Source organism: Entelurus aequoreus, linkage group LG04, assembly GCF_033978785.1.
Source record: "Entelurus aequoreus isolate RoL-2023_Sb linkage group LG04, RoL_Eaeq_v1.1, whole genome shotgun sequence".
In the NCBI taxonomy this organism is placed as follows: domain Eukaryota; kingdom Metazoa; phylum Chordata; class Actinopteri; order Syngnathiformes; family Syngnathidae; genus Entelurus; species Entelurus aequoreus.
The window spans coordinates 15,163,467-15,190,966 of NC_084734.1; the positions used below are offsets into that span (position 1 = coordinate 15,163,467).

The 27,500-nt window shown below is 38.4% G+C and overlaps 1 protein-coding gene across 2 annotated transcripts in view; it reads right to left on the reverse strand.

The window, feature by feature from the left end:
* The window catches only part of LOC133648321 (disks large homolog 3-like), a 115,388-nt gene that overhangs the window by 15,118 nt on the left and 72,770 nt on the right, over positions 1 to 27,500 (reverse strand). For both annotated transcript variants that reach the window (XM_062044298.1, XM_062044299.1), the window contains exons 2-5: positions 23,920 to 23,973; positions 20,878 to 20,928; positions 11,589 to 11,713; positions 10,406 to 10,575 (exon numbers count right to left, since the gene is read on the reverse strand). In XM_062044298.1, the coding sequence (XP_061900282.1) occupies positions 10,406 to 10,575; positions 11,589 to 11,713; positions 20,878 to 20,928; positions 23,920 to 23,973 (400 nt within the window). The remainder of the gene's footprint in view (positions 1 to 10,405; positions 10,576 to 11,588; positions 11,714 to 20,877; positions 20,929 to 23,919; positions 23,974 to 27,500) is intronic.

Here is a 27,500-nt window from a genome sequence, read left to right on the forward strand (position 1 = left end):
ACAATAATTGAACGGTGTTCAATTGAACGGTGTTGACGAACACCGTTAGGGCCGCTTGTTGTCACTGTCACTCAAAGTTGCATTGCAAAATTACATAGAAAAAATATGTTTATTTTGTTTAGAATTCAGATGGGATTTGATTTGGTGCGCGGCATATATTTGCTGCGCGCAGCGGACGCTTGAGCAGTGCGCAATTGCGCAGGCACGCACCTTAGAGGGAACGTTGCTTGGCAGTCCATGTCTTGTTGGAAACACGCCATTCATCATCAACTTTTTTCTTTTTAGCGTCTCGGGTGTAAACCGTGCATCACTTGTCGCTGCATGTGCACCTTCACTCGCAGGTTACACACGGACACACGCCCATAAATAATACTTTTCAAAATAAAAGCAGCACAGTTGTATTGCGCGCACGACATAGATGTTTTTTCAACTTTATTTTGTAATTAATGATTGCAGCTGTTCACATTCACTCACAATCACGCACACGCATACGTCCACACGGAAGTAATACAAATAACGATTTTCAAAACAAAAGCAGCACCGTTGTATTGCACACTCGACATAGATACTTTTTAAAATGTATTTTGTAATTTATAATTGGCCTCACGCGGGCCGGACAGGGACGCACAAAGGGCCGAATGCCCAGGTCTGTCTTAGAGACATGAAACAAAAACCTCTATGTAGGTCTCACCTAGACCTACATTTCATAGATTGACATCCTTCAGCAAAAATCAACAGGAAGTTTGCAATCCCTCCTTCAAAACAACATCTTTGTTAAAACCGGTCACCAAACATCAAACATTATCTCCTCTAAGCGCGTTTGTCGTTTCGTCTTCAAACTACTACAGGAGAGAGGTTGAACCCTTCTGATTAAAAGTTGAAGACGGCGTTTCGTTAAGTGCTACCGTTTTGATTTTACAAGCCTTCAAAGACCCGCAGCACTAAAGCTGCTCCGCTGCTGTGATTTTACGCGCCTTCAAAGAAAACAACCACTGTGCCGCAACACCTAGGAAAAAAACACAGATACAACTTCCTCTAACTCCTGGTACGAATATCGTAGAGACACGAAACAAAAACCTCTATGTAGGTCTCACTCAGGACTACCACTGGACAAAAGTATTGGGACACCTAGGACTAGCACCAGCCAAAATGCGGACCCGACCAACGCTGCTTGCAGCTTTAATTATTATTATTATTATTACGCCACCACAAAAAACTCTAATTTGACCCACTTAACATGCTTCAAAACTCACCAAATTTGACACACACATCAGGACCTGCGAAAATTGCCATCTAATAAAAAAAACCAAACCCCAAAACTCAAAATTGCGCTCTAGCGCCCCCTAGGAAAAAACAAAAACAAACTGCCTGTAACTCCCACTAGGAAGGTTATAGAGACATGAAACAAAAACCTGTATGTAGGTCTCACTTAGACCTACATTTCATAATTGACATCCTCTGGCAAAAACCAACAGGAAGTTGGCAATTTCCCCTTCAAGACAAAAATGTACTAAAAACACTAATTTTTGCCTCTTTGAGCTGTAATTTGACCCCCTTAAAATACTTTAAAACTCACCAAACTTTTCACACACATCAGGACTGGTGGAAATTGCGATCTAATTAAAAAAAAAAACAACCCCAAAACTCAAATTTGCGCTGTAGCGCAATTTTTGAATAAAACAGAGACAAAACTGCTCCTCAGAGGAAAACACAGACAAAACTGCTTGTAACTTCCGGTAGGAACGTCTTAGAGACATGAAACAAAAACTCTATGTAGGTCTCACTTAGACCTACATTTCATAGATTGACACCCTTCAGCAAAAAATCAACAGGAAGTTTGCAATCCCTCCTTCAAAACTAAATTTTTGTTAAAACCGGTCACCAAACATCAAACATTATCTCCTCTGAGCGCGTTTGTCGTTTCGGCTTCAAACTACTACAGGAGAGAGATTGAACCCTTCTGATTGACGGACACTCAAAGAGTTTGGATAAGTGCTACGGTTTTCATTTTACGAGCCTTCAAAGAACCGCTGCGCTGATAATGCTGCTGTGATTTTACGAGCCTTAATAGAACCACTGTACCACTGCGCTGATGTCAACAAAAGTATTGGGACACTTAGGACTAACAGTAGACAAAAGTTTTTGGACACTTAGGACTAGCACCTGCCAAATATGCGGGCCCGACCAACGCTGCTGGCAGCTTTCATTTGATTTATTATTATAAATAGAGATTTTTAAAAAACCTTTCAATTATTGAGGCTTCATCACATCACAGCTTTTTTTTTTTTTTAAACATATTCTATAAGATTTGTGCCCTAAATTAAGCATTTTTAAGCATACAAATTAGAGATGTCCGATAATGGCTTTTTTGCCGATATTCCGATGTTGTCCAACTCTTAATTACTGGTTCCGATACCAACCGATACCGATATATACAGTCGTGGAATTAACACATTATTATGCCTAATTTTGTTGTGATGCCCCGCTGGATGCATTAAACAATGTAACAAGGTTTTCCAAAATAAATCAACTCAAGTTATGGAAAAAAATGGCACTGCCATATTTATTATTGAAGTCACAAAGTGCTATTTTTTTTTAACATGCCTCAAAACAGCAGCTTGGAATTTGGGACATGCTCTCCCTGAGAGAGCATGAGGAGGTTGAGGTGGTCGGGGTGGGGGGGGGGGGCGGGGTTTTGGGTTAGCGGGGGGTGTATATTGTAGCGTCCCGGAAGAGTTAGTGCTGCAAGGGCTTCCGGGTATTTGTTATGTCGTGTTTATGTTGTGTTACGGTGCGGATGTTCTCCTGAAATGTGTTTGTCATTCTTGTTTGGTGTGGGTTCACAGTGTGGCGCATATTTGTAACAGTGTTAAACTTGTTTATACGGCCACCCTCAGTGTGACCTGTATGGCTGTTGACCAAGTATGCAATGCATTCACTTGTGCGCGTGTGAAAAGCCGTAGATATTATGTGACTGGGTCGGCACGAAAAAGGCAGTGCCTTTAAGGTTTATTGGCGCTCTGTTTTAAAAAGTCATACATTTTACTTTTTGAAACCGATACCGATAATTTTGAAACCGATACCGATAATTTCCGATATTACATTTTAAAGCATTTATCGGCCGATAATATCGGCAGTCCGATATTATCGGACATCTCTAATAAAAATGGCTAAATACAATAAAAATATCAATACTAGAAGGAGTAGAGCGTGCTGTTCAGCATTGTGGCCACTGATTGGCTGGGCCTCAGGAAGCAGTACTTGTGTGGTGTTCGGGTCTGTGGGACCCGTTTTCCTTTTTTTATTCAAAGAAAAATTATACAATTAATTAATTTTTCAAACTGAGACTCACTGACTTTGGCTCATTTTCTGTGAAGAACATATATCAGAATACATATTTAAAGGCCTACTGAAATGAATTTTTTTTAATTTAAACGAGTATAGCAGATCCATTCTATGTGTCATACTTGATCATTTCGCGATATTGCCATATTTTTGCTGAAAGGATTTAGTATAGAACAACGACGATAAAGTTCGCAACTTTTGGTCTCTGATAAAAAAAATCCTTGCCTGTACCGGAAGTAGCGTGACGTAGTCAATTGTTCACCTCCTCATATTTTCCTATTGTTTTCAACGCAGCTAGAGCGATTCGGACCGAAAAAGCGACGATTACCCCATTAATTTGAGCGAGGATGAAAGATTCGTGGATGAGGAACGTTAGAGTGACGGACTAGAATGCAGTGAAAGACATATCTTTTTTCGCTCTGACCGTAACTTAGGTACAAGCTGGCTCATTGGATTCCACACTCTCTCCTTTTTCTATTGTGGATCACAGATTTGTATTTCAAACCACCTCGGATACTATATCCTCTTGAAAATGAGAGTCGAGAACGCGAAATGGACATTCACAGTGACTTTTATCTCCACGACAATACATCGGCGAAGCTCTTTAGCTACTGAGCTAACGTGATAGCATCTGGCTCAAATGCAGATAGAAACAAAATAAATAAATCCCTGACTGGAAGGATAGACAGAAGATCAACAATACTATTAAAACATGTACATGTAACTACACGGTTAATAATTCTCAGCCTGGCAAAGCTTAACAATGCTGTTGCTAACGACGCTGAAGCTAACTTAGCAACTTAGCAACCGGACCTCACAGAGCTATGATATAAACATTAGCGCTCCACCTACGCCAGCCAGCCCTCATCTGCTCATCAACACCCGTGCTCACCTGCGTTCCAGCGATCGACGGCGCGACGAAGGACTTCACCCGATCACAGATGCGGTTGGCGGCTAGCATCGGTTGGTGGCTAGCATCGGCTAGCGCGTCTGCTATCCAAGTAAGTCCTCTTGTTGTGTTGCTACAGCCAGCCGCTAATACACCGATCCCACCTACAACTTTCTTCTTTGCAGTCTCCATTGTTCATTAAACAAATTGCAAAAGATTCACCAACACAGATGTCCAGAATACTGTGGAATTATGAAATGAAAACAGAGCTTTTTGTATTGGCCTCAATGGGGGAGCCATACCTCTGTTCTACTGGCTACCTCACGCGCATACGTTATATCCAAAGGAGTTTTTCAACCGGAAGTTTAGCGGGAAATTTAAAATTGCACTTTATAAGTTAACCCGGCCGTATTGGCATGTGTTGCAATGTTAAGATTTCATCATTGATATATAAACTATCAGACTGCGTGGTCGGTAGTAGTGGCTTTCAGTAGGCCTTTAATGACCACGCACCATACACATTTCTTTTACATATAAGACAGGGGTGTCCAAACTTTTTCCACTGAGGGCCGCACACGGAAAAATTAAGGCATGCGAGGGCCATTTTTATATTTTTCATTTTCAAACCATAACAAAATATATGGATTTTGTTTGTTTTTTACCTTTAGGGCTCCCAGGGACCATAAAGGGTCTAAGTCATTAAAATGTTAAAAACAAGTCAAATTATTATTATTTTTATTTATTCAACGCTTACAGTAAATCTCTACAGTATATCAACTTCAGGTTGATATAAAGTTAAAAAAATAAATAAAAAAAAGGTTGTATGCCTTTTCTGTCAAAGACAACTTTGTTTTTTATAATAAAACTGAAATATGCAGTATTTCCCCCCACTGCCCAAAACATTCAGAAAGCAATGTTTGATGTGAAGTACACCATTGATTTTAATTCATTATTATTTTTGAGTAATCACAGTGAAAAGATAAATAAAATCCCATTAAATATATTTGGGATCCAAAAAGTTCCCCGCTCAAAGTAATACATTTTTATTAGTTTTTTTTTATTACTTTCAACACTTAAGTTACGAGAAGTGGATTTTACGTTTGAACTATTATTTTGTTTGTTTTATGCTCTTTTGTCAAATAAAACGTTGATGTTTTTGTATGGCAACCACACAATATTTGCAATATTTTCCACACAAAACATTTTAAAGTGAGATATTTGAAATAATTGGAGCCTTGAATAGGTCAATAATTCATTATAACATGGAATTTTTTCATTTTTTTTGAGCAATGGCAAAAAAAGAAAAATAAAGATAGACAAAAGAAAAAAAACAGCCTGCATGGCAGCTTTGTGTCAACATTGCAACTTTTTCTAGTTAGATTTCACCTCATTTCACTTGTTTTAATGTTTTTTTTTATTTGTGCAATAAAATTTCCAGAATGTGTGGCGGGCCGGTAAACAATTAGCTGCGGACCACAAATGGCCCCCGGGCCGCACTTTGGACACCCATGATATAAGATGTCCGGGTCCACTGGACCCGTAGGCTCATAGAAGTGTGGAAATTGATGTTCTGTGTACCACACACACACACACCGCAGGCCTAGACAGGAGGAGGACAGAGTGTAGGTACACAGAACATCAGAGGGTCAAATGTGCGAGAAAATGAGAGCAGACAGTGTTGACAAACAGTGTTGCAACCTTGTGTGGGAACCACAGGTGCAGAAACACAAAAGAAGAATCCCTGTGGGATGCAGAAACTGGCGGAGAAATATTCCGTGCAACGTTCATATTGTTGTTACTCAGCCAGCGTTTGTGGGTCTGATGGACCCGTTGCATTTTGTGGTTTTTAATGCCTCACAATCAAAACACTTTTATGTTAAAATATTGAACAGATGTTTATTGGGATAAGGTAAACATCTGTTGATAAAATACGAACATTACACAAGGGTTAATTAAAAGAGGGTAGAGGTAAGCAAATGTTGTTATTCCATGTCTGGAGGGCTTTTATCATGTTTAGAAGGCAAACAACTATTTTTTTATGCGCTAATTATGAAAATATTACATCTATAATTAACGACTCCTACTTTGTGGAAATGTGTTTATCGTTGTTAATTGGACAGCTGTGATACTTTTTTTAGAATATATTTCCTTTTTTTAATTTGTTTTCCCTATTTGTGTTTTATTTTTATTTTTATTCATTAAAATAATTAAACTTAATGAGGGTTTTCCCTTGGCATCCTACTCTTTTTGAAATACACAATCTTTTCAGGACTTATGCAGATGCCAAATACAGATCAGCAGGTACCAGAAGGTAAAAAGAGTTGGTTTTACATAATATTGTGAAACAAAATGCCAGATAATATGTCTGCTAATAGGTGTCATTTTGCGGTCCTTATACACATAATTATATTGTATGTTGAAGCACAGTACGTCTGACTATGGTAGCGAAATGCGCAGACAATCCATCAAGTACTGCGGCTTCACAGCTTACCAAAGTCGTACTAAAAAAATTTTGACAGATTTTTGAGTGCCGTGTGTAATGTTCTATATTCTCAAATAAACATTTAAAATGTTGGTGCAGTCTACACGTATCTCTTATGTGTGACTGCCATCTACTGGTCAAACTTATCATTACACTGTGTACCAAATAAAATTGCTTCGAGGTTGGTAAGCACAACCAGAATTATTCCGTACATTAGGAGGGGCACTGTCGATTTTTGAGACGATGAAAGGATTTTATTCACTAAAATAATTCATCCGAATGAGGGTTTTCCCTTGGCAAAATACTCTTTTTGAAATACACAATCTTTTCAGGACTTATGCAGATCCCAATTACACATCAGCAGGTACCAGAAGCTAAGAAAAGTTGGTTTTGCATAATATTGTGAAACAATACGCCAGATAATATGTCTGCTAATAGGTGCCATTTTGCGGTCCTTATACACACACCATAATAATACTGTATGTTGAAGCACAGTACGTCTGACTATGGTAGCGAAATGCGCAGACAATCCATCAAGTACTGCGGCTTCACAGCTTACCAAAGTCGTACTAAAAAAATTTTGACAGATTTTTGAGTGCCGTGTGTAATGTTCTATATTCTCAAATAAACATTTAAAATGTTAGTGTCATATTGCAGTCTACACGTATCTCTTATGTGTGACTGCCATCTACTGGTCAAACTTATCATTACACTGTGTACCAAATAAAATTGCTTCGAGGTCGGTAAGCACAACCAGAATTATTCTGTACATTAGGAGGGGCACTGTCGATTTTTGAGACGATGAAAGGATTTTATTCACTAAAAGAATTAATCTGAATGAGGGTTTTCCCTTTGCAAAATACTCTTTTTGAAAAACACAATCTTTTCAGGACTTATGCAGATCCCAAATACACATCAGCAGGTACCAGAAGCTCAGAAGAGTTGGTTTTGCATAATATTGTGAAACAAAACGCCAGATAATATGTCTGCTTATAGGTGCCATTTTGCAGTCCTTATACACACCATAATAATACTCCTATGTTGAAGCACAGAACGTCTGACTATGGTAGCGTAATGCGCCGACAATCCATCAAGTACTGCGGCTTCATAGCTTACCAAAGTCGTGCCAAAAACATTTTGACAGGTTTTTGAGCGCCGTGTGTAATGTTCTATATTCTCAAAGGGACATTTAAAATGTTGGTGTCATATTGCAGTCTACACGTATCTCTTATGTGTGACTGCCATCTACTGGTCAAACTTATCATTACACTATGTACCAAATAAAATTGCATCGAGGTCGGTAAGCACAACCAGAATTATTTTGTACATTAGGCGCACCGGGTTATAAGGCGCACTGTCGATTTTTGAGACGATGAAAGGATTTTATTCACTAAAATAATTAATCCGAATGAGGGTTTTCCCTTGGCAAAATACTCTTTTTGAAATACACAATCTTTTCAGGACTTATGCAGATCCCAATTAAACATCAGCAGGTACCAGAAGCTAAGAAAAGTTGGTTTTGCATAATATTGTGAAACAAAACGCCAGATAATATGTCTGCTAATAGGTGCCATTTTGCGGTCCTTATACACACCATAATAATACTCCTATGTTGAAGCGCAGTACGCCTGACTATGGTAGCGTAATGCGCCGACAATCCATCAAGTACTGCGGCTTCATAGCTTACCAAAGTCGTACTAAAAACATTATGACAGGTTTTTGAGTGCCGTGTGTAATGTTCTATATTCTCAAAGGAACATTTAAAATGTTGGTGTCACATTGCAGTCCACACGTATCTCTTATGTGTGACTGCCATCTACTGGTCAAACTTATCATTACACTATGTACCAAATAAAATTGCATCGAGGTCGGTAAGCACAACCAGAATTATTTTGTACATTAGGCGCACCGGGTTATAAGGCGCACTGTCGATTTTTGAGACGATGAAAGGATTTTATTCACTAAAATAATTAATCCGAATGAGGGTTTTCCCTTGGCAAAATACTTTTTTTGAAATACACAATCTTTTCAGGACTTATGCAGATCCCAATTAAACATCAGCAGGTACCAGAAGCTAAGAAAAATTGGTTTTGCATAATATTGTGAAACAAAACGCCAGATAATATGTCTGCTAATAGGTGCCATTTTGCGGTCCTTATCCACACCATAATAATACTCCTATGTTGAAGCACAGTACGCCTGACTATGGTAGCGTAATGCGCCGACAATCCATCAAGTACTGCGGCTTCATAGCTTACCAAAGTCGTACTAAAAACATTATGACAGGTTTTTGAGTGCCGTGTGTAATGTTCTATATTCTCAAAGGAACATTTAAAATGTTGGTGTTACATTGCAGTCCACATTAATCTCTTATGTGTGACTGCCATCTACTGGTCAAACTTATCATTACACTATGTACCAAATAAAATTGCTTCGAGCACAACCAGAATTATTCCGTAAGGCGCACTGTCGATTTTATTCACTAAAAGAATTAATCTGAATGAGGGTTTTCCCTTGGCAAAATACTTAAAAATATATATATATATTTTACCCTCAATAAAAAATTTGCACTATACATTAATTAAGCTCTTTTTTAAAAAGCTTTATTTTGTTACTTTTTTTTTAGGACGGACAAGAAATGAAATAAAAATAGATAATTAATTACCATTACAGTGTGCCTCTACCTCTTATCGTCCTCACAAAACACTGACAATTTTTCAAAACATGCACAGCTGTGGGCTTGCCTGTGATATTAATACACCCCTTAGTGGCGCTGTTAGTAATTAATATAATAATATTATTATTATTAATGATGATGAATACCCAAGGTTTGACGCCCTTTGGTCTGACAGGCTCTCACAAAGCTCAGTACTAAACACCCACTGTAACTTTTGGCTGTTTAGCCGTAACAATACGGAATTAGGTGCACACACCTTGGTAGGCACACACACTTTGGTAGGCACACACACTTTGGTAGACGCACACACCTTGGTAGGCGCACACACCTTGGTAGGCGCACACACCTTCATAGGCGCACACACCTTGGTAGGCTCACACACCTTGGTAGGCTCACACACCTTCATAGGTGCACACACCTTGGTAGGCGCACACACCTTGGTAGGCTCACACACCTTGATAGAATCACACACTTTGGTAGGCTCACAAATCTTGGTAGGCACACACACCTTGGTAGGCACACACACCTTGGTAGGCGCACACACCTTGGTAGGCACACACATCTTGGTAGGCTCACACACCTTGGTAATAATAACAAATCTTGGTAGGCTCAAACACCTTGGTAGGCGCACACACCTTAGTAATAATAACACACCTTGGTAGGCTCACACACCTTGATAGACGCACGCACCTTCAAAGGCGCACACACCTTCATAGGTGCACACACCTTGGTAGGCGCACACACCTTCATAGGTGCACACACCTTGGTAGGCGCACACACCTTGGTAGGCTCACACACCGTGGTAAGCGCACACACCTTGGTTGGCTCACACACCTTGGTAATAACAACACACCTTTAGGGTGCTGACAAGCACATGTGAGCCAATTTAAGCAAGATTGTTTGAAAAAAAGTCCCTGACTGAAAGGTTGACATCTGTTCTGCATGTAGGCTCGCACCACCACCAGTAGGGGGCGCCACACATGTCCCCGCATTCATGATCAGTCCTTCTCACCTTTAGGCCCTTTGAGCAGGTTGACCTCCAGGATGGTCTCCGGTGGCGCCTGCCTCCGCCTCACCAGCAGACGCACCACTGGCCCCGCCTCCTTCAGGGCCTCCACCGCCCTGCTGTGAACCACCTCGGACACGTCCACGTCGTTCACGCGCAGGACGCAGTCGTTCACCCTGCCGTTGTAAAATATATTGGAAAAAAACCAACAACATCAGGATCCACCATCTTTAGGCTTTCATTTTTCCATCCATCCATCCATCCATCCATTTTCCACCGCTTGTCCCTTTCGGGGTCGCGGGGGGTGCTGGAGCCTATCTCAGCTACATTCGGGCAGAAGGCGGGGTACACCCTGGACAAGTCTCCACCTCATCACAGGGCCAACACAGATAGACAACATTCACACACCAATCAACCTATTTAACAACAAAATCAAATGTTTATTAAGATTTATGACACGCAGTGAACACAAATCAAAATGTTATTTTATCCCAACAGACAACTGCACTTCCGAATTTCCCCAACACGGCGCAGCAATACAGAAAAGCAAACAAAAGGCTCATCAACCACGTCTCACTCGGGTTAATTGTAAAATCAACCCGCGGAGGGGGGGCGTGGTCTGCGGGCCTGCCGCGGAGCAGGGTGTGTAAAGACCCGCCTCGAAGTCAGCGGCAGGTGAGTGGATTGCCCAGCTGGGGCTTGTTATCTAATCACCTGTCGCCCTTATTAGCAGCAGCCGGGACGAGAGACGTTGTTGGAGTTGGAGCCAGAGAGAGACACCCGCCCAGAGACGAACACATATTGCTGGAAAGCAAGCCACCCCCGGGTGTTTATGAAAAATAAAAGACGTGATTCACACACCGAAGATCTGTCGGCCAGGAGAACCCACACAAGAGGGAAACCTCCACCCAACCCGAGTGTAAAATCAACCTTATTTTGTATTAGTGTTCCTAAAAATGGACATACCGGCCCCCAGACACATTTTTTTCTATAAATTTGGCCCCCAGAGTCAAAGTAATTGCCCAGGCCTGGTTTAGACCGAAGTCACATTTGAAAAGATCCGATTCCAATTGGGACTACCTCCTGATGTGGTCTGAATCTGGTGCCAAAAGATAAGATTTGAAACACTTTTGCAGCGTTTAGACCATTAGAACCAGACGGGACAGCCCTGAGCTGAGGAGAAACCTACCCGAGTCGTCCATCCATGGCAGCTGCTCCTCCGGGGATGATCTTGGTGATGAAGATCCCCGGGTCATCAGGAATGTGGGGGTTGTCTATCCCTCCTGCGATGCTGAAGCCCAGGCCAGAGTTCCCCTGCGCACGCGCACACACACACACACACACACACACACACACACACACACACACACACACACACACACACACACACACACACACACACACACACACACACACACACACACACACACACACACACACACACACACGTCAAGCAGTGCATGAAAGGTGAAGTGTGCTGAAGGTTTGCCGCCGCGTGAGGATGGATCCCACATCCAACAGGCGTGTCCTCACACGTGACAACGCCATCAGATAAGAGCACTTGGTGGGAAAACGCAGCTCTTATTCCCTCAACCCGCGTTGTGGATTTACGAGCTGCCGCCGTCCTTCTGGTGGCAGGAAATTGGTCATTTGGAAGACGGCGCCACGTCCTGACAGCCGTAACATCAGAAAAGCGGAGAGAAGGAGTTCGCGTTGTTGTTTTCTATAATTAATGAGCGAAGGTCGCAACAAATTAGGACGCAGGGAAGCCACTGAAGGACTATGGGTTGTTTATGAAGGACTATGGTTTGTTTATGGAGGACTATGGGTTGTTTATGAAGGACTATGGGTTGTTTATGAAGGACTATGGATTGTTTATGGAGGACTATGGGTTGTTTATGAAGGACTATGGGTTGTTTATGGAGGACTATGGGTTGTTTATGAAGGACTATGGGTTGTTTATGAAGGACTATGGATTGTTTATGGAGGACTATGGGTTGTTTATGAAGGACTATGGGTTGTTTATGGAGGACTATGGGTTGTTTATGAAGGACTATGGGTTGTTTATGAAGGACTATGGGTTGTGTATGGAGGACTGTGGGTTGTTTATGAAGGACAACGGGTTGTTTATGAAGGACTACGGGTTGTTTATGAAGGACAACGGGTTGTTTATGAAGGACTATGGGTTGTTTATGAAGGACTATGGGTTGTTTATGAAGGACTATGGGTTGTTTATGGAGGACTGTGGGTTGTTTATGAAGGACAACGGGTTGTTTATGAAGAACTACGGGTTGTTTATGAAGGACTATGAGTTGTTTATGAAGGACTATGGATTGTTTACGGAGAAATATGGGTTGTTTATGAAGGACTATGGGTTGTTTATGAAGGACAATGGGTTGTTTATGAAGGACTATGGGTTGTTTATGAAGGACTATGTGTTGTTTATGGAGGACTGTGGGTTGTTTATGAAGGACAATGGGTTGTTTATGAAGGACTATGGGTTGTTTATGGTGGACTATGGGTTGTTTATGGAGGACTATGGGTTGTTTATGGAGGACTATGGGTTGTTTATGGAGGACTATGGGTTGTTTATGGAGGACTATGGGTTGTTTATGGAGGACTATGTGTTGTTTATGGAGGACTATGGGTTGTTTATGGAGGACTATGGGTTGTTTATGAAGGACTATGGGTTGTTTATGGAGAATTATGGGTTGTTTATGAAGGACTATGGGTTGTTTATGAAGGACTATGGGTTGTTTATGAAGGACTATGGGTTGTTTATGGAGGACTGTGTGTTGTTTATGAAGGACAAAGTGTTGTTTATGAAGGACTATGGGTTGTTTATGTAGGACTCTGGGTTGTTTATGGAGGACTACAGGTTGTTTATGAAGGACTATGGGTTGTTTATGAAGGACTATGGGTTGTTTATGAAAGACTATGGGTTGTTTATGAAAGACTATGGGTTGTTTATGGAGGACTATGGGTTCATTCTATTATTTTGTCTACATTATGAGGGACAAACTGTAAACATTTATTATTAATCTACTTGTTCATTTACTGTTAATATCTGCTTATTTTCTGTTTTAACATGTTCTTTCTACACCCATCCATCCATCTTCTTCCGCTTATCCGAGGTCGGGTCGCGGGGGCAGCAGCCTCTCCCCAGCCACTTCGTCCAGCTCTTCCCGGGGGATCCCGAGGCGTTCCCAGACCAGCCGGGAGACATAGTCTTCTCAACGTGTCCTGGGTCTTCCCCGTGGCCTCCTACCGGTCGGACGTGCCCTAAACACCTCCCTAGGGAGGCGTTCGGGTAGCATCCTGATTAGATGCCTGAACCACCTCATCTGGCTCCTCTCCATGTGGAGGAGCAGTGGTATTACTTTGAGCTCCCCCCGGATGACAGAGCTTCTCACCCTATCTCTAAGGGAGAGACCCGCCACCCGCCGGAGGAAACTAATTTGGGCCCCTTGTACCCGTGATCTTGTCCTTTCGGTCATAACCCAAAGCTCATGACCATAGGTGAGGATGGGAACGTAGATCGACCGGTAAATTGAGAGCTTTGCCTTCCGGCTCAGTTCCTTCTTTACCACAACGGATCGATACAACGTCCGCATTACTGAAGACGCCGCACTGATCCGCCTGTCGATCTCACCATCCACTCTTCCCTTACTCATGAACAAGACTCCTAGGTACTTGAACCCCTCCACTTGGGGCAGGGTCTCCTCCCCAACCCGGAGATGGCACTCCACCCTTTTCCGGGCGAGAACCATGGACTCGGACTTGGAGGTGCTGATTCTCATCCCAGTCGCTTCACACTCCAGTGAAATCGATAGAAAGCTCCGCCCCTCTCTTCACCCGAGTGTCCAAAACATGAGGCCGCAAATCCGATGACAAAACTACAAAGTCGATCATGGAACTGCGGCCTAGGGTGTCCTGGTGCCAAGTGCACATATGGACACCCTTGTGTTTGAACATGGTGTTTGTTATGGACAATCTGTGACAAGCACAAAAGTCCAATAACAAAACACCACTCGGGTTCAGATCCGGGCGGCCATTCTTACCAATCACGCCTCTCCAGGTTTCACTGTTGTTGCCAACATGAGCGTTGAAGTCCCCCAGTAGGACAAGGGAATCACCCGGGGGAGCACTTTCCAGGACTCCCTCGAGTGTATCCAAAAATGGTCGGTACTCTGAACTGCTGTTTGGTGCGTGAGCACAAACAACAGTCAGGACCCGTCCCCCCACCCGAAGGCGAAGGGAAGCTACCCTGTCGTCCTCTGGTTTGAACTCCAACGTGCAGGCTTTGAGCCGGGGGGAAACAAGAATTGCTACCCAAGCCCGTCGCCTCTCACAGCGTGCAACGCCAGTGTGGAAGAGAGTCCAGCCCCTCTCGAGAGAACTGGTTCCAGAGCCCTTGTTGTGCGTCGAAATGAGTCCGATTATATCCAGCCGGAACTTCTCCACCTCACACACTAGCTCAGGCTCCTTCCCGTCCAGCGAGGTGACAGTCCACGTTCCGAGCTAGTTTATGTAGCCGAGGATCAGACCGCTAAGTGCCCTGCCTTCGGCTTCCGCCCAGCTCACAACGCACCCGACCTCTATGGCCCCTCCCATGAGTGGTGAGGCCATTGGAGGGGGGACCCACGTTGCCTCTTCGGGCTGTGCCCGGCCGGGCCCCATGGGGACAGGCCTAGCCACCAGGCGCTCACCATCGTGCCCCAATTCCGGGCCTGGCTCCAGAGGGGGGCCCCGGTGACCCGTTTCCGGGCAAGGGAAATCGGAGTCTCGGTTTTTGTAATTCCATAGAAGTCTTCGAGCTGCTCTTTGTCTGATCCCTCACCTAGGACCTGTTTGTCTTGGGAGACCCTACCAGGGGGCATGGAAGCCCCCGAACGAAATAGCTCCTAGGATCAGCGGGACACGCAAACTCCTCTACCACGATAAGGTTGCAGCTCAGAGAGGAGTTGTTCTACCTACACTTCTGTTAAAATGTAATAATCACTTACTCTTCTCTTGTTTGATACTTTACATTAGTTTTGGATGATACCACAAATTTGGGTATCGATCCGATACCAAGTAGTTACAGGATCATACATTGGTCATATTCAAAGTCCTCATGTGTCCAGGGACGTATTTACTGACTTTATAAACATAATATACATTAAAAAAAACGAAAAAAGGTTTTGTGAGGCTAAAAGATATTGATGTAATCATAGTAGTATCGACTAGGTACGCTCTTGTACTTGGTATCATTACAGTGGATGTCAGGTGTAGATCCACCCATGGCGTTTGTTTACATTGTGACGCCGGTGAGCTATTGTATCCTCCTACGGTGTGTAGTGAAGCATGTTTAGCTATTCCTCGTCCTCCAGTGATAATGTACTTGTAAGAAACTTACTTTATTTGTCGCCATGTAGGCGAGGATTAGTGATTTAGAAGTAGCTAAAACACTGCTGGATGTTAGCTGCTAGCTAGCTAGCCATGTCTTTAAGCACCTCTTCCTGTTATAACTTCACCTTTATCGTCAGTTTTTAGGCCAACATGCGTCCGTTCTCTCTTTTTGTGTCTGCTTGTAAGTACTCCGTGTGTGTGCGCTGCCGAACATGCTCCTCTGCTCGTGAAACCAGCAATGTCACGACGTGACGACGCGCCGTCATTCCCGTTAAAAAAAGGGGTGGGCCGGTACTTTTTAGAGGCAGTATAGGAGGAAATGTTGCTGTGTTGCACACTTTTGTGTGGCGTTGCTTCCTTATTTGTCATTACTCAAAGCTGATTTTAACATGGCAGCTGTTAAAATAAAGCCAATAATGCCATTTTTTTGTGGTCCCCTTTATTTAGAAAAGTACCAAAAAGTATCGAAATACATTTTGGTACCGGTACCAAAATATTGGTATCGGGACAACACTAACTGACAGTAATAACAACAAGGAAAAAAGTATATTATACAGCTTATTTAAACATATAAGTTATGGTAAGGTTTTTTTCACCAAAGTGTAGGGATTTATACTGAGTACCGGTATTTTTTGGTGCCGGTCCCTAATTAGGTCGTGAAGATTCTGGATTAACGATACGGCTATCAATGTTTTTTATTCCAGCTGACCGACTGAAGGCGTTGCTTCCTTATTTGTCATTACTCAAAGCTGATTTTAAAGTGGCATCTGTTAAAATAAAGCCAACAATGCCATTTTTTGTGGTCCCCTTTAATTAGAAAAGTACCGAGCAGTATCGAAATACATTTTGGTACCGGTACCAAAATATTGGTATCGGGACAACTCTAACTGACAGTAATAATAACAAGGAAAAAAAGTATATTATACAGCTTATTTAAACATATAAGTGATGGTAAGGTTTTTTTCTCCAAAGTGTAGGGATGTATACTGAGTACCGGTGTTTTTTGGTACCGGTCCCTAATTAGGTCATGAATATTGGTACCGGTACCAAATTGCAGTTAAACGCTGGTTTTATTGCTTGTAAAACCAGCAATGTCACTACGTGACGACGCGCCGTCATCCATCCATCCATTTTCTACCGCTTGTCCCTTTTGGGGTGACGCGCCGTCATTGCTGTTAAAAAAAGGGGAGGGCCGGTACTTTTTAGAGGCAGTATAGGAGGAAATATTGCTGTGTTGCAAACTGCTGTGTGGCGTTGCTTCCTTATTTGTCATTACTCAAAGCTGAATTTAATGTGGCAGCTGTTAAAATAAAGCCGACAATGCCATTTTTTTTGTGGTACCCTTTATTTGGAAAAGTACTATGAGCAGGTGTGGGCGGCGGGATGACAAGAAAGGTGCATCTCAGCTGACAAGCACAGGCCGGCCCTATGAACAAACGAGGGGTGCACTTCACCTTCCTGCCGTCTGCCCGTGGCACTCGCCTCAGCAGGACGTACAAAGAGACGCCGCACTCCAACGTGCAGCAGACAGATTCTACCTTCCCTCTGATCGTGTGGCGCCATGGGGAACATACGAGATGTTTCCTAACACGAGTGCATTCATCTTGCACGGACAATAACAACATGGATTGGGTTGGAGACAATTAGAAAAGGGTGAAGGCTGGCCCACCAACGCCAGCAGGTGGCACTGTGGTAGGGATGTACAGCGTTAAGATTTTATCGGTACGATACCCTTATAAATATCGGTATTTATCGGTACTCTTATTGCTGCTATATGTCATTTGTGGAAGTTAAAATGTGAAAAATGCATTATAATTAGTATTTCTACGAGCAGAAATTAAACAGCCTTACATCGTATAAATCAATAGGCATTTTGTAACAATAGGAATTGTTTTTTGTGTTTATGTTGCACACAGACCTATTTGAGTGTTGCGCTACCGATGTATTTGTGCGTGTAGTAGTGTTGTATGGTATACCAGTACTAGTATAGTACCACGGTAAAAATGAATCAAAAACGGTACAATGCTTTTTTTATGTTTTAACAAGCATGACATTGTTGGTTTTACGAGCAGAGGAGCATGTTCGGCAGCGCACACACGGGGAGTACTTACAAGCAGACACAGTGTGTAGACAGAAAAGGGAGAACGGACGCATTTTGGCTTAAAAAGTAAAGATAAAGGTGAAGTTATAACACTGAAACGCCCTCAGGAAGAGGTGCTTTAAGACATGGCTAAAAACAAGTTAATTTCTTACAAGTACCATTATCACTGGAGGATGAGGAATAGCTAAACATGCTTCACTACACACCGTAGGAGGATACAATAGCTCACCGGGAGTCACAATGTAAACAAACGCCATGGGTAAATCGACACCTGACATCCACTGTAATGATACCAAGTACAAGAGCGTATCTAGTCGATACTCCTATGATTACATCGATATGTTTTACCGTCACAAAATCTTTTTTCCTTTTTTTGAAATGTATATTATGTTTATAAAGTCAGTAAATACGTCCCTGGACACATGAGGACTTTGAATATGACCAATGCATGATCCTGTAACTACTTGGTATCGGATCGATACCTAAGTGTGTGGTATCATCCAAAACTAATGTAAAGTATCAAAGAAGAGAAGAATACGTGATTATTACATTTTAACAGAAGTGTAGATAGAACATGTAACTTGGACAGTAAATGAACAAGTGGATTAATAATCCATTTTTACAGTTTGTCCCTCATAATGTAGACAAAATAATAGGTATATAAATGACACAATATGTTACTGCATATGTCAGCAGACTAATTAGGAGTTTACTTACTACTAAAAGACAAGTTGTCTAGTATGTTCATTATTTTATTTAAGGACTAAATTACAATAATAAACATATGTTCCATGTACCCTAAGATTTTTTGTTCAAATGCAGACAATAATGCCATTTTTTTGTAGTACCCTTTATTTAGAAAAGTATCACAATACATTTTGGACCACCCTTGCTTCAAAGCAACTTTATGGATCATTATATTACCTCATTTTGTTTGAGTGGATTCATGGATCGCTAGGAGGACGGTTGCTTAAACGCGGCCGTGAGTAAAGTGTGTTCTCTTCAAACTGACACAGCGGCGGAAATATTGCTGTGTTGCAAACTTTTGTGTGGCGTTGCTTCCTTATTTGTCATTACTCAAAGCTGATTTTAAAGTGGCAGCTGTTAAAATAAAGCCAATAATGCCATTTTTTGTGGTCCCCTTTAATTAGAAAAGTACCGAGCAGTATCGAAATACATTTTGGTACCGGTACCAAAATATTGGTATCGGGACAACTCTAACCGACAGTAATAATAACAAGGAAAAAAAAGTGCCTTATACAGCTTATTTAAACATATACGTGATGGTAAGGTTTTTTTCACCAAGTGTAGGGATGTATACTGAGTACCGGTATTTTTTGGTACCGGTCCCTAATTAGGTCGTGAAAGATTCTGGATTAACGATACTACTATCAATGTTTTTTATTCCAGCTGACCGACTGAAGGTGACAGCGTGTCATAATTACGTCGGTCAGCTAAAACAAAAAATTAATTAACGAATGTGTTAAGTGTCCGTGTTAGAATTATTAACTTACATTCTTTTTGTATTGTTTCACTTTCGTAAATTCACCAAAACGTTATTGAGTCTGTTTAGCTGATTAGAGAGCTAGCTTGCGCAGCTAGTGGGTCCATGACCACGACTTCTGTTTTGTTTCATCAGCCGTTTTACTGCCGTGTGACAGGTGCTGTTTGGAAACAATTAAGGTATGTAAATAAACATTTATAAATATCTAATTTCACAAAGTGTGTATCTGCGGCTTATAGTCTGGTGCGGCTAATTTGTGAAAAAAACATTTTCTTCTAAAATTTGGTGGGTGCGGCTTAAATACCTGTGCTTTTTATAGTCCGTAAAAATATGGTAAATCGATTCTCGAAAATTATGACTCAATTTAGAGTTATACATTTTTAATGAGAATTTAGAATATACATTTATAATAATAATTATATCATAATAACATAATAAAAAAAATAATTAATAATAACAATAACAATAATAATAATATATAATAAATAATACAATTCTTAATATTAATTTACAATTAGAAATTTAGAATTATAATTGAGAATATATACAATAATAATATAATATAATAATATTATATAATAATATATTAATATAATATAATATAATAATATAATAATAATATATAATAATATATAATAAATCATAAAAATAGTAATATTAATTTAGAATTAGACATTTAGAGTAAAAATGTAGAATATAAATATAAAATAATAGTATTAAACAATAATATTATATAATAATATAACAATAATAATATATAATAATAATAATATAATAATAATATAAAAAATAATAATATATAATATACAATAATATAATAATAATATAATAACAATACAAATAATAATTTATAAAAATATATAATAAATAATACAATTATTAATATTAATTTAGAATTAGAAATTTAGAATTATAATTGACAATATATACAATAATAATATAATATAATAATATTATATAATAATATATTAATATAATATAATATAATAATATAATAATAATATATAATAATATATAATAAATCATAAAAATAGTAATATTAATTTAGAATTAGACATTTAGAGTAAAAATGTAGAATATAAATATAAAATAATAATAATAATAAACAATAATATAATATAATAATATAACAATAATAATATATAATAATAATATAATATAATAATATAACAATAATAATAACATAATAATATATAATATACAATCATATTATAATATATTTATAATAATAATAATAATAATAAATAATAATGAAAATATAAATATAAATTTATCCATCCATTTTCTACCGCTTGTCCCTTTTGGGGGGTGTACTGTAGCCTATTTCAGCCACTAGAATTTGAAAATTGCGATTTGTATGTGAATCGATTTTATTAAGGAACGATGTGGTCCACTGGTGGGGTCACATTTAGCCTAGTTAATTGTTGGCTTCCAAATTAAAACACACATTTAAAGCACATATATATAAAAAAGGGAACTTACCCTCTCTAAGATGATCTCCTCGTACTTGTACATGCCATCGCTGCCATTCACCTGTCAAACAAGAACACAAAAAATGGTTAGCAATTCTGGCTTGTATTATAAACTTTATTAGAAATGGAAAATTGTATTATTGCATCAAAATGTGGCAAAAACCCGTAATTACTGTAACACTATGTCATGGTGATGTGCCATACAACGGATTTTCTTTCCAAATGCAAAATTTGGGTTGGTATCGGCGAAACCGATTTGATACTTTGTGCAAATATATCGAATGTGTCTGGTAAAATGTAAAAAGTGTTGCTGCTTCACCACTTTAGTCATATTTTTTGCGCTTAAGAAACTTCTCCATGATTTTAGCTCTTCTTCTGTTTGAAATGGTCATTACTGCCACAAGTGGTGGGGAAGTGTATTACAACTGAGTGCGGACCACTGCTGAGGAACAACATAGCATCTCAATGATTGCGATCCTGATAATAAGATACATGCTCTTTTATAGCTGAAGTATCAAAAGTATCAATATTTTCATTTGAGAATCGATATTAAAGCATAAGGAACTGTATCGATATATCAGACACTTGCAATACTGTAGCAGGTTTTGATGCAAAATGTATGGTTTAGTCAAATACAATTATATACAGCACATGTGTCAAACTCAAGGCCCGGGGGCCAGATGTGGCCCCGCCACTTCATTTTATTTGGCCCTGGAAAGCCTGGAAATAATATGTATCAATAAAGTACTGTAACTTTTCTTACTAAATGTATTCTTTCTTTCTATTTTGGGAGAAAAAAAATACATGTACTCCATGTAATCGCAAATGATGTTCACTTAAATATTGTCTAATTATGCAAAAATATACTATCAAATATTCAAACCATTTTTTAAATATAAATAAATACTAATAATAATGATTTCAAAGCAAGTTATGCATCAGATTTTGCAATGTAAAAGTAGCAATAGATTTCATGGTCAAATTGTGAAATTTACTGTGGTTCTTACAGCATTTTTCCCTAAATGAAAAAAACTGTATTTTTTTTACTGTAATAAACTGTGGTGCTGTTTTGGCATTTACAGTAATACACCGTAAAATCTACACTTGTTTATTTGCGGTTAAAAACAAAAACAAAAAAATGGCAGAACGTGTGCCAAAATTTTACTGTAAAATTGCAGTTTTTTTATTTACAAATGTGAAAACAATGTACATTTTACAGTACAATTCTGGCAACTGAGCTGCATTGTTGTTGGGTTTTTTTTACCATAAAAACAGCAGTACTATTTTTCTATTTACAGTAATATATACTACATTTTGAGGTCAAATTATTGCAACTTACTATATATTTTTTTTTTTACAACTTATTTAAAAAAAAAATCTATTAATAAAATGCATAAAAATGTATTAATTATTTCTATTTTGGAGAAAAAAAATACATGTACTCCATGTAATTGCAAATGATGTTAACTTAAATATTGTGCAATTATGCAAAAATATATTATGAAACATTCAAACCATTTTTTAAATAGAAATAAATACTAATAATAATGATTTCAAAGCAAGTTATCCATCAAAATTGTGCAATGTAAAAGTAGCAATAGATTTCATGGTCAAATTGTGAAATATACTGTGGTTTTTACAGCATTTTTCCCTAAATGAAAAAAACTGTACTTTTTTTACTGTAATGAACCGTGGTGCTGTTTTGGCATTTACAGTAATACACCCAAAAATCTACACTTGTTGATTTGCGGTTAAAAAACAACAAAAAACTGGCAGCCCGTGTGCCAAAATTTTACTGTAAAATTGCAGTTGTTTTATTTACAAATATGAAAAATTTTTAAATTTTAAAGTAGAATTCTGGCAACTGAGCTGCATTGTTGTTGTTTTTTACCATAAAAACAGCAGTACTGTTTTTCCATTTACAGTAATATACACTACATTTTGAGGTCAAATTATTGCAACTTACTATATATTTTTTTACAATTTACTTTAAAAAAAAATCTACTAATAAAATGCATAAAAATGTATTAATTATTTCTATTTTGGGAAAAAAAAATACATGTACTCCATGTAATTGCAAATGAAGTTAACTTAAATATTGTCTAATTATACAAAAATATATTATCAAATATTCAAACCATTTTTAAATAGAAATAAATACTAATAATAATGATTTCAAAGCAAGTTATGCATCAAATTGTGCAATGTAAAAGTAGCAATAGATTTCATGGTCAAATTGTGAAATTTACTGTGGTTTTTACAGCATTTTTCTCTAAATGAAAAAAACAGTACTTTTTTTTACTGTAATAAACTGTGGTGCCGTTTTGGCATTTACGGTAATACACCGAAAAATCTACACTTGTTGATTTACGGTAAAAAAAACAAAATAAACTGCCAAAATGTTACTGTAAAATTGCATTTTTTTTATTTACAGTAAAAAAAACAAATGTAAATTTTACAGTAAAATTCTGGCAACTGAGCTGCCTTTCTTTTTTACCATAAAAACAGCAGTACTGTTGTTCTATTTACAGTAATGTACACTAAAATTATTGCAACTTACCATATTTTTTTTAACTTTTTTTTTTTTTTTAAATCTACTAAAAAAAATGCATAAACGATTGTGTAATAATAGTATTACACTGTTAGAAGCGGCCCTCTGGGGCCAAACATAACTGCCATGTGGCCCTCAGTGAAAAGCACTTGGACACCTCTGATGAACAGCATATTTCTCTGCTTTTGTCAAAGTGTCACTAAAAGAGCAACTGCACAACGCCGAGTCCTCACACACAAAAAATAAAAAAAAATAAAAATAAGAGGCAGGGTCAATGAGATAATGGATGTGGGTCCACATGGCAAACAGCATGTCGCTAGCAGGAGGAGGCCCTTTCATCCACACTCACACACACACACACACACACACACACACACACACACACGAGTGGAAACAGAGGGAGTGTGAGCGAAAGAGATGGACACTGTACTGAGAGAGAGAGAGAGAGAGAGAGAGAGAGAGAGAGAGAGAGAGTAAAAGAGAGAGAGAACAGATACTTACATAAGGGCCTGCATCTAGTGAGTCTGCGTTGACAATGATGGGGGGAGGGTTGGCCTGTGAATATTAAGAGATACACATTATCTCATCGTATGAATGTGGCTGCACACACATACACACGCGCACACACAACACACACACACACACACATTATTGTACTTCTTACCTTCTTGAGACCTGAGAAAAATGCCTACCTCTTTAGGACCACCCTTTCTAGATATATATAAAGATGTGTATTTACAACATTAATAATATATACATACTATGCAAATAGTATTTTTTGTTTGTAATCGGTTTTTAATCTTCATAATCAAGTTATTACAGTATGTCTCTATATACATTTTATTTATTTTTTTAAATTTCAATCAATTTTGGCCAAACGGGCACATTTTAATTTCTTACATACACTTGTTATTTCATATGTTGACCAGAGGGGGAGCACTTTTAAATCCGACACACAGTCAATTTGAAAAAAAAATCCCTCCTTTTTGGGACCACCCTCATTTTGATAGATTTCACCACCAGGGGTGCAAATGAGATCTCTATTTTTTGTTTTTTTGTAATGTGCTTAAGGCCGGACCACAGATAGCCCCTGTGCCGCACTTTGGGCAACCCAGCTGTAGAAGCTAACTGTTAATGGCCACTATAGTCTTAGTACCGTAGTGTATTTGTTCATCCTATGGTCACATACGGGACGCGGGTTGTCTTACGTCAGCGCCGGAAGTCGTAAAATCAGGGAAGTCCTTGGCAATGTTTACTTTTGTATGCACATTAAATTAACAAAAAAAAATCCTGACTTTGGAGCAATGTTCACGGACTCTAGTACTTGGCTCTCTATTAGATGCAATGGTTTTCCGTATTGGGACCATGATTTACATGCTAACTTGTTCCCACCTCCTCATATGGAAGCTACTTTTCCTCGTTGATGTCTCAAGAAGGGTAGAAATACAAGAACACACACATATACGTTATTGCATGAGAGTGAAATGATGGGAAGAGTCCCCTCGGTGGAAGGATGCTGGGAAGGTGTGAGGGCTGACGATGAGGACTGGGGCTGAGAGACCGCCGCTTTGTTCGGCAACACGGCCAGATATCGGGTGGGTCAATGAATAATGCAAAATGAGATGGAAAAATAGTAATGTGGCGACCGTTTGACACACTGGAGGAATAACACCTAGCACGTGTATTTGCCACACCACTTGTCCCTACTGGATTGTTGTCAAATGCAAACTAAGTCTAAAAACATTCATGGCAACAGTAATAACAATAAAGTGCAGGAGGTCACACTCAAAAAAAGAAAATACAACAATTACAAATCTACACTTTGATTCTACTGTCGTGACTTTGCTGCAGGAATTAATAAATCATTTTACACCCAAAAAAACAATTTGACAAGAAAAACCTTGTTAAATTACAAGAAAAAAATACAAGTTTACAACAAGAAAAATGGGGATTTTATGGGAATAAAATAAAGTCTGGGATTTGCAAAATTAAAATAATATTAAAGAATATTAAGACAAAAATATATGAATAGAACAAAGACAAATTTGTAATATTGACAAAAAAAGGTGACATTTTTCACAGCACATTTGTAATTATAAAAAAAGATGATTCATTTATGAGATTAACATGAAGTCATAATGTAACTATAATAAATAATTGACTAAATGGATTAAATGCAAAAAAAAAAAATTATTGTTGTAGTTGTAGTATCATAATTAAAAAAATAGACCAAATATTAGCATAGTTTTTTAATAAATATAACTAAACAAGAATAAATGTGCAAGAATGTGTTGTGATCATACAATTAAAAGAAATAGTGCTAGGCTTAGAACATGCAAGTTTACTACAAGAAAAATTATGATTTTATGAGAATAAAATAAAGTCTGGGTTTTGCAAAAATAAAATAATATTAAGACAAAAATATTTGAATTGAACAAAGACAAATGTGTAATATTGACAAAAAAAAGGTGACATTTTTCACAGCACATTTGTAATATTTGTAATTATAAAAAAGATGATTAATTTATGAAATTAACATGAAGTCATAATTTAACTATAATAAATAAGTGAATACATGGATTAAATGCTAAAAAAATATTTATTGTTATAGTATCATAATTTAAAAAAAATAGACCAAATATTAGCATATTTCTTTTAATAAATATAACTAAACAAGAATAAATGTGCAAGAATGTAGTGTGTCATACAACTAAAAGAAAAAGTTCTAGGATTAGAACATGCAAGTTTACTACAAGAACAATGATGATTTTATGAGAATAAAATAAAGTCTGGGTTTTGCAAAAGTAAAATAATATTAAAGAATACTAAGACAAAAAGATTTGAATTGAACAAAGACAAATTTGTAATATTAACAAAAAAGGTGACATTTTTCACAGCACATTTGTAATATTTGTAATTATAAAAAAAGATGATTAATTTACGAGATTAACATGAAGTCATATTTTAACTATAATAAATAATTGACTAAATGCTAAATAATTATTTATTGTTATAGTTGTAGTAGCATCATTAAAAAAATAGACCAAATATTATCATAGTTTTATAATAAATATAACTAAACAAGAATAAATGTGCAAGAATTGATTGTGATCATACAACTAAAAGAAAAAGTGCTAGGATTTCAGTACAAGAAAAACATGTTTTCAAGTTGTAAGAATACCAGAAAATATTTGGTAATTTTACAAAACCCCAAAAGCAGTGAAGTTGGCACGTTGTGTAAATGGTAAATAAAAACAGAATACAATGATTTGCAAATCCTTTTCAACTTATATTCCATTAAATAGCCAGCAAAGACAGGATATTTCATGTTCACACTGAGAAACTTCTTTTTTTTTGTGCAAATATTAGCTCATTTGGAATTTGATGCCTGCAACATGTTTTAAAAAACTGGCAAAAGTGGCAAAAAATACTGATAAAGTTGAGGAATGCTTATCAAACACTTATTTGGAACATCCCACAGGTGAACAGGCTAATTGGGAACAGGTGGGTGCCATGATTGGGTATAAAAGCAGCTTCCATGAAATGCTCAGTCATTCACAAACAAGGATGGGGCGAGGGTCACCACTTTGTCAACAAATGCGTGAGCAAATTGTCCAACAGTTTAAGAACAACATTTCTCAACCAGCTATTGCAAGGAATTTAGGGATTTCACCATCTACGGTCCGTAATATCATGAAAAGTTTCAGAGAATCTGGAGAAATCAATGCACGTAACATTGAATGCCCGTGACCTTGGATCCCTCAGGTGGTACTGCATCAAAAAGCGAGATCAGTGTGTAAAGGATATCACCACATGGGCTCAGGAACACTTCAGAAAATCACTGTCAATAACTACAGTTGGTCTCTACATCTGTAAGTGCAAGTTAAAACTCTACCATTCAAAGCCAAAGCCATTTATCAACAACACCCAGAAACGCCGCCGGCTTCGCTGGGCCCGAGCTCACCTAAGATGGACTGATGCAAAGTGTAAAAGTGTTCTGTGGTCTGACAAGTCCACCTTTTAAATTGTTTTTGGAAACTATGGACAAAGAGGAAAAGAACCATCCGGATTGTTCTAGGAGC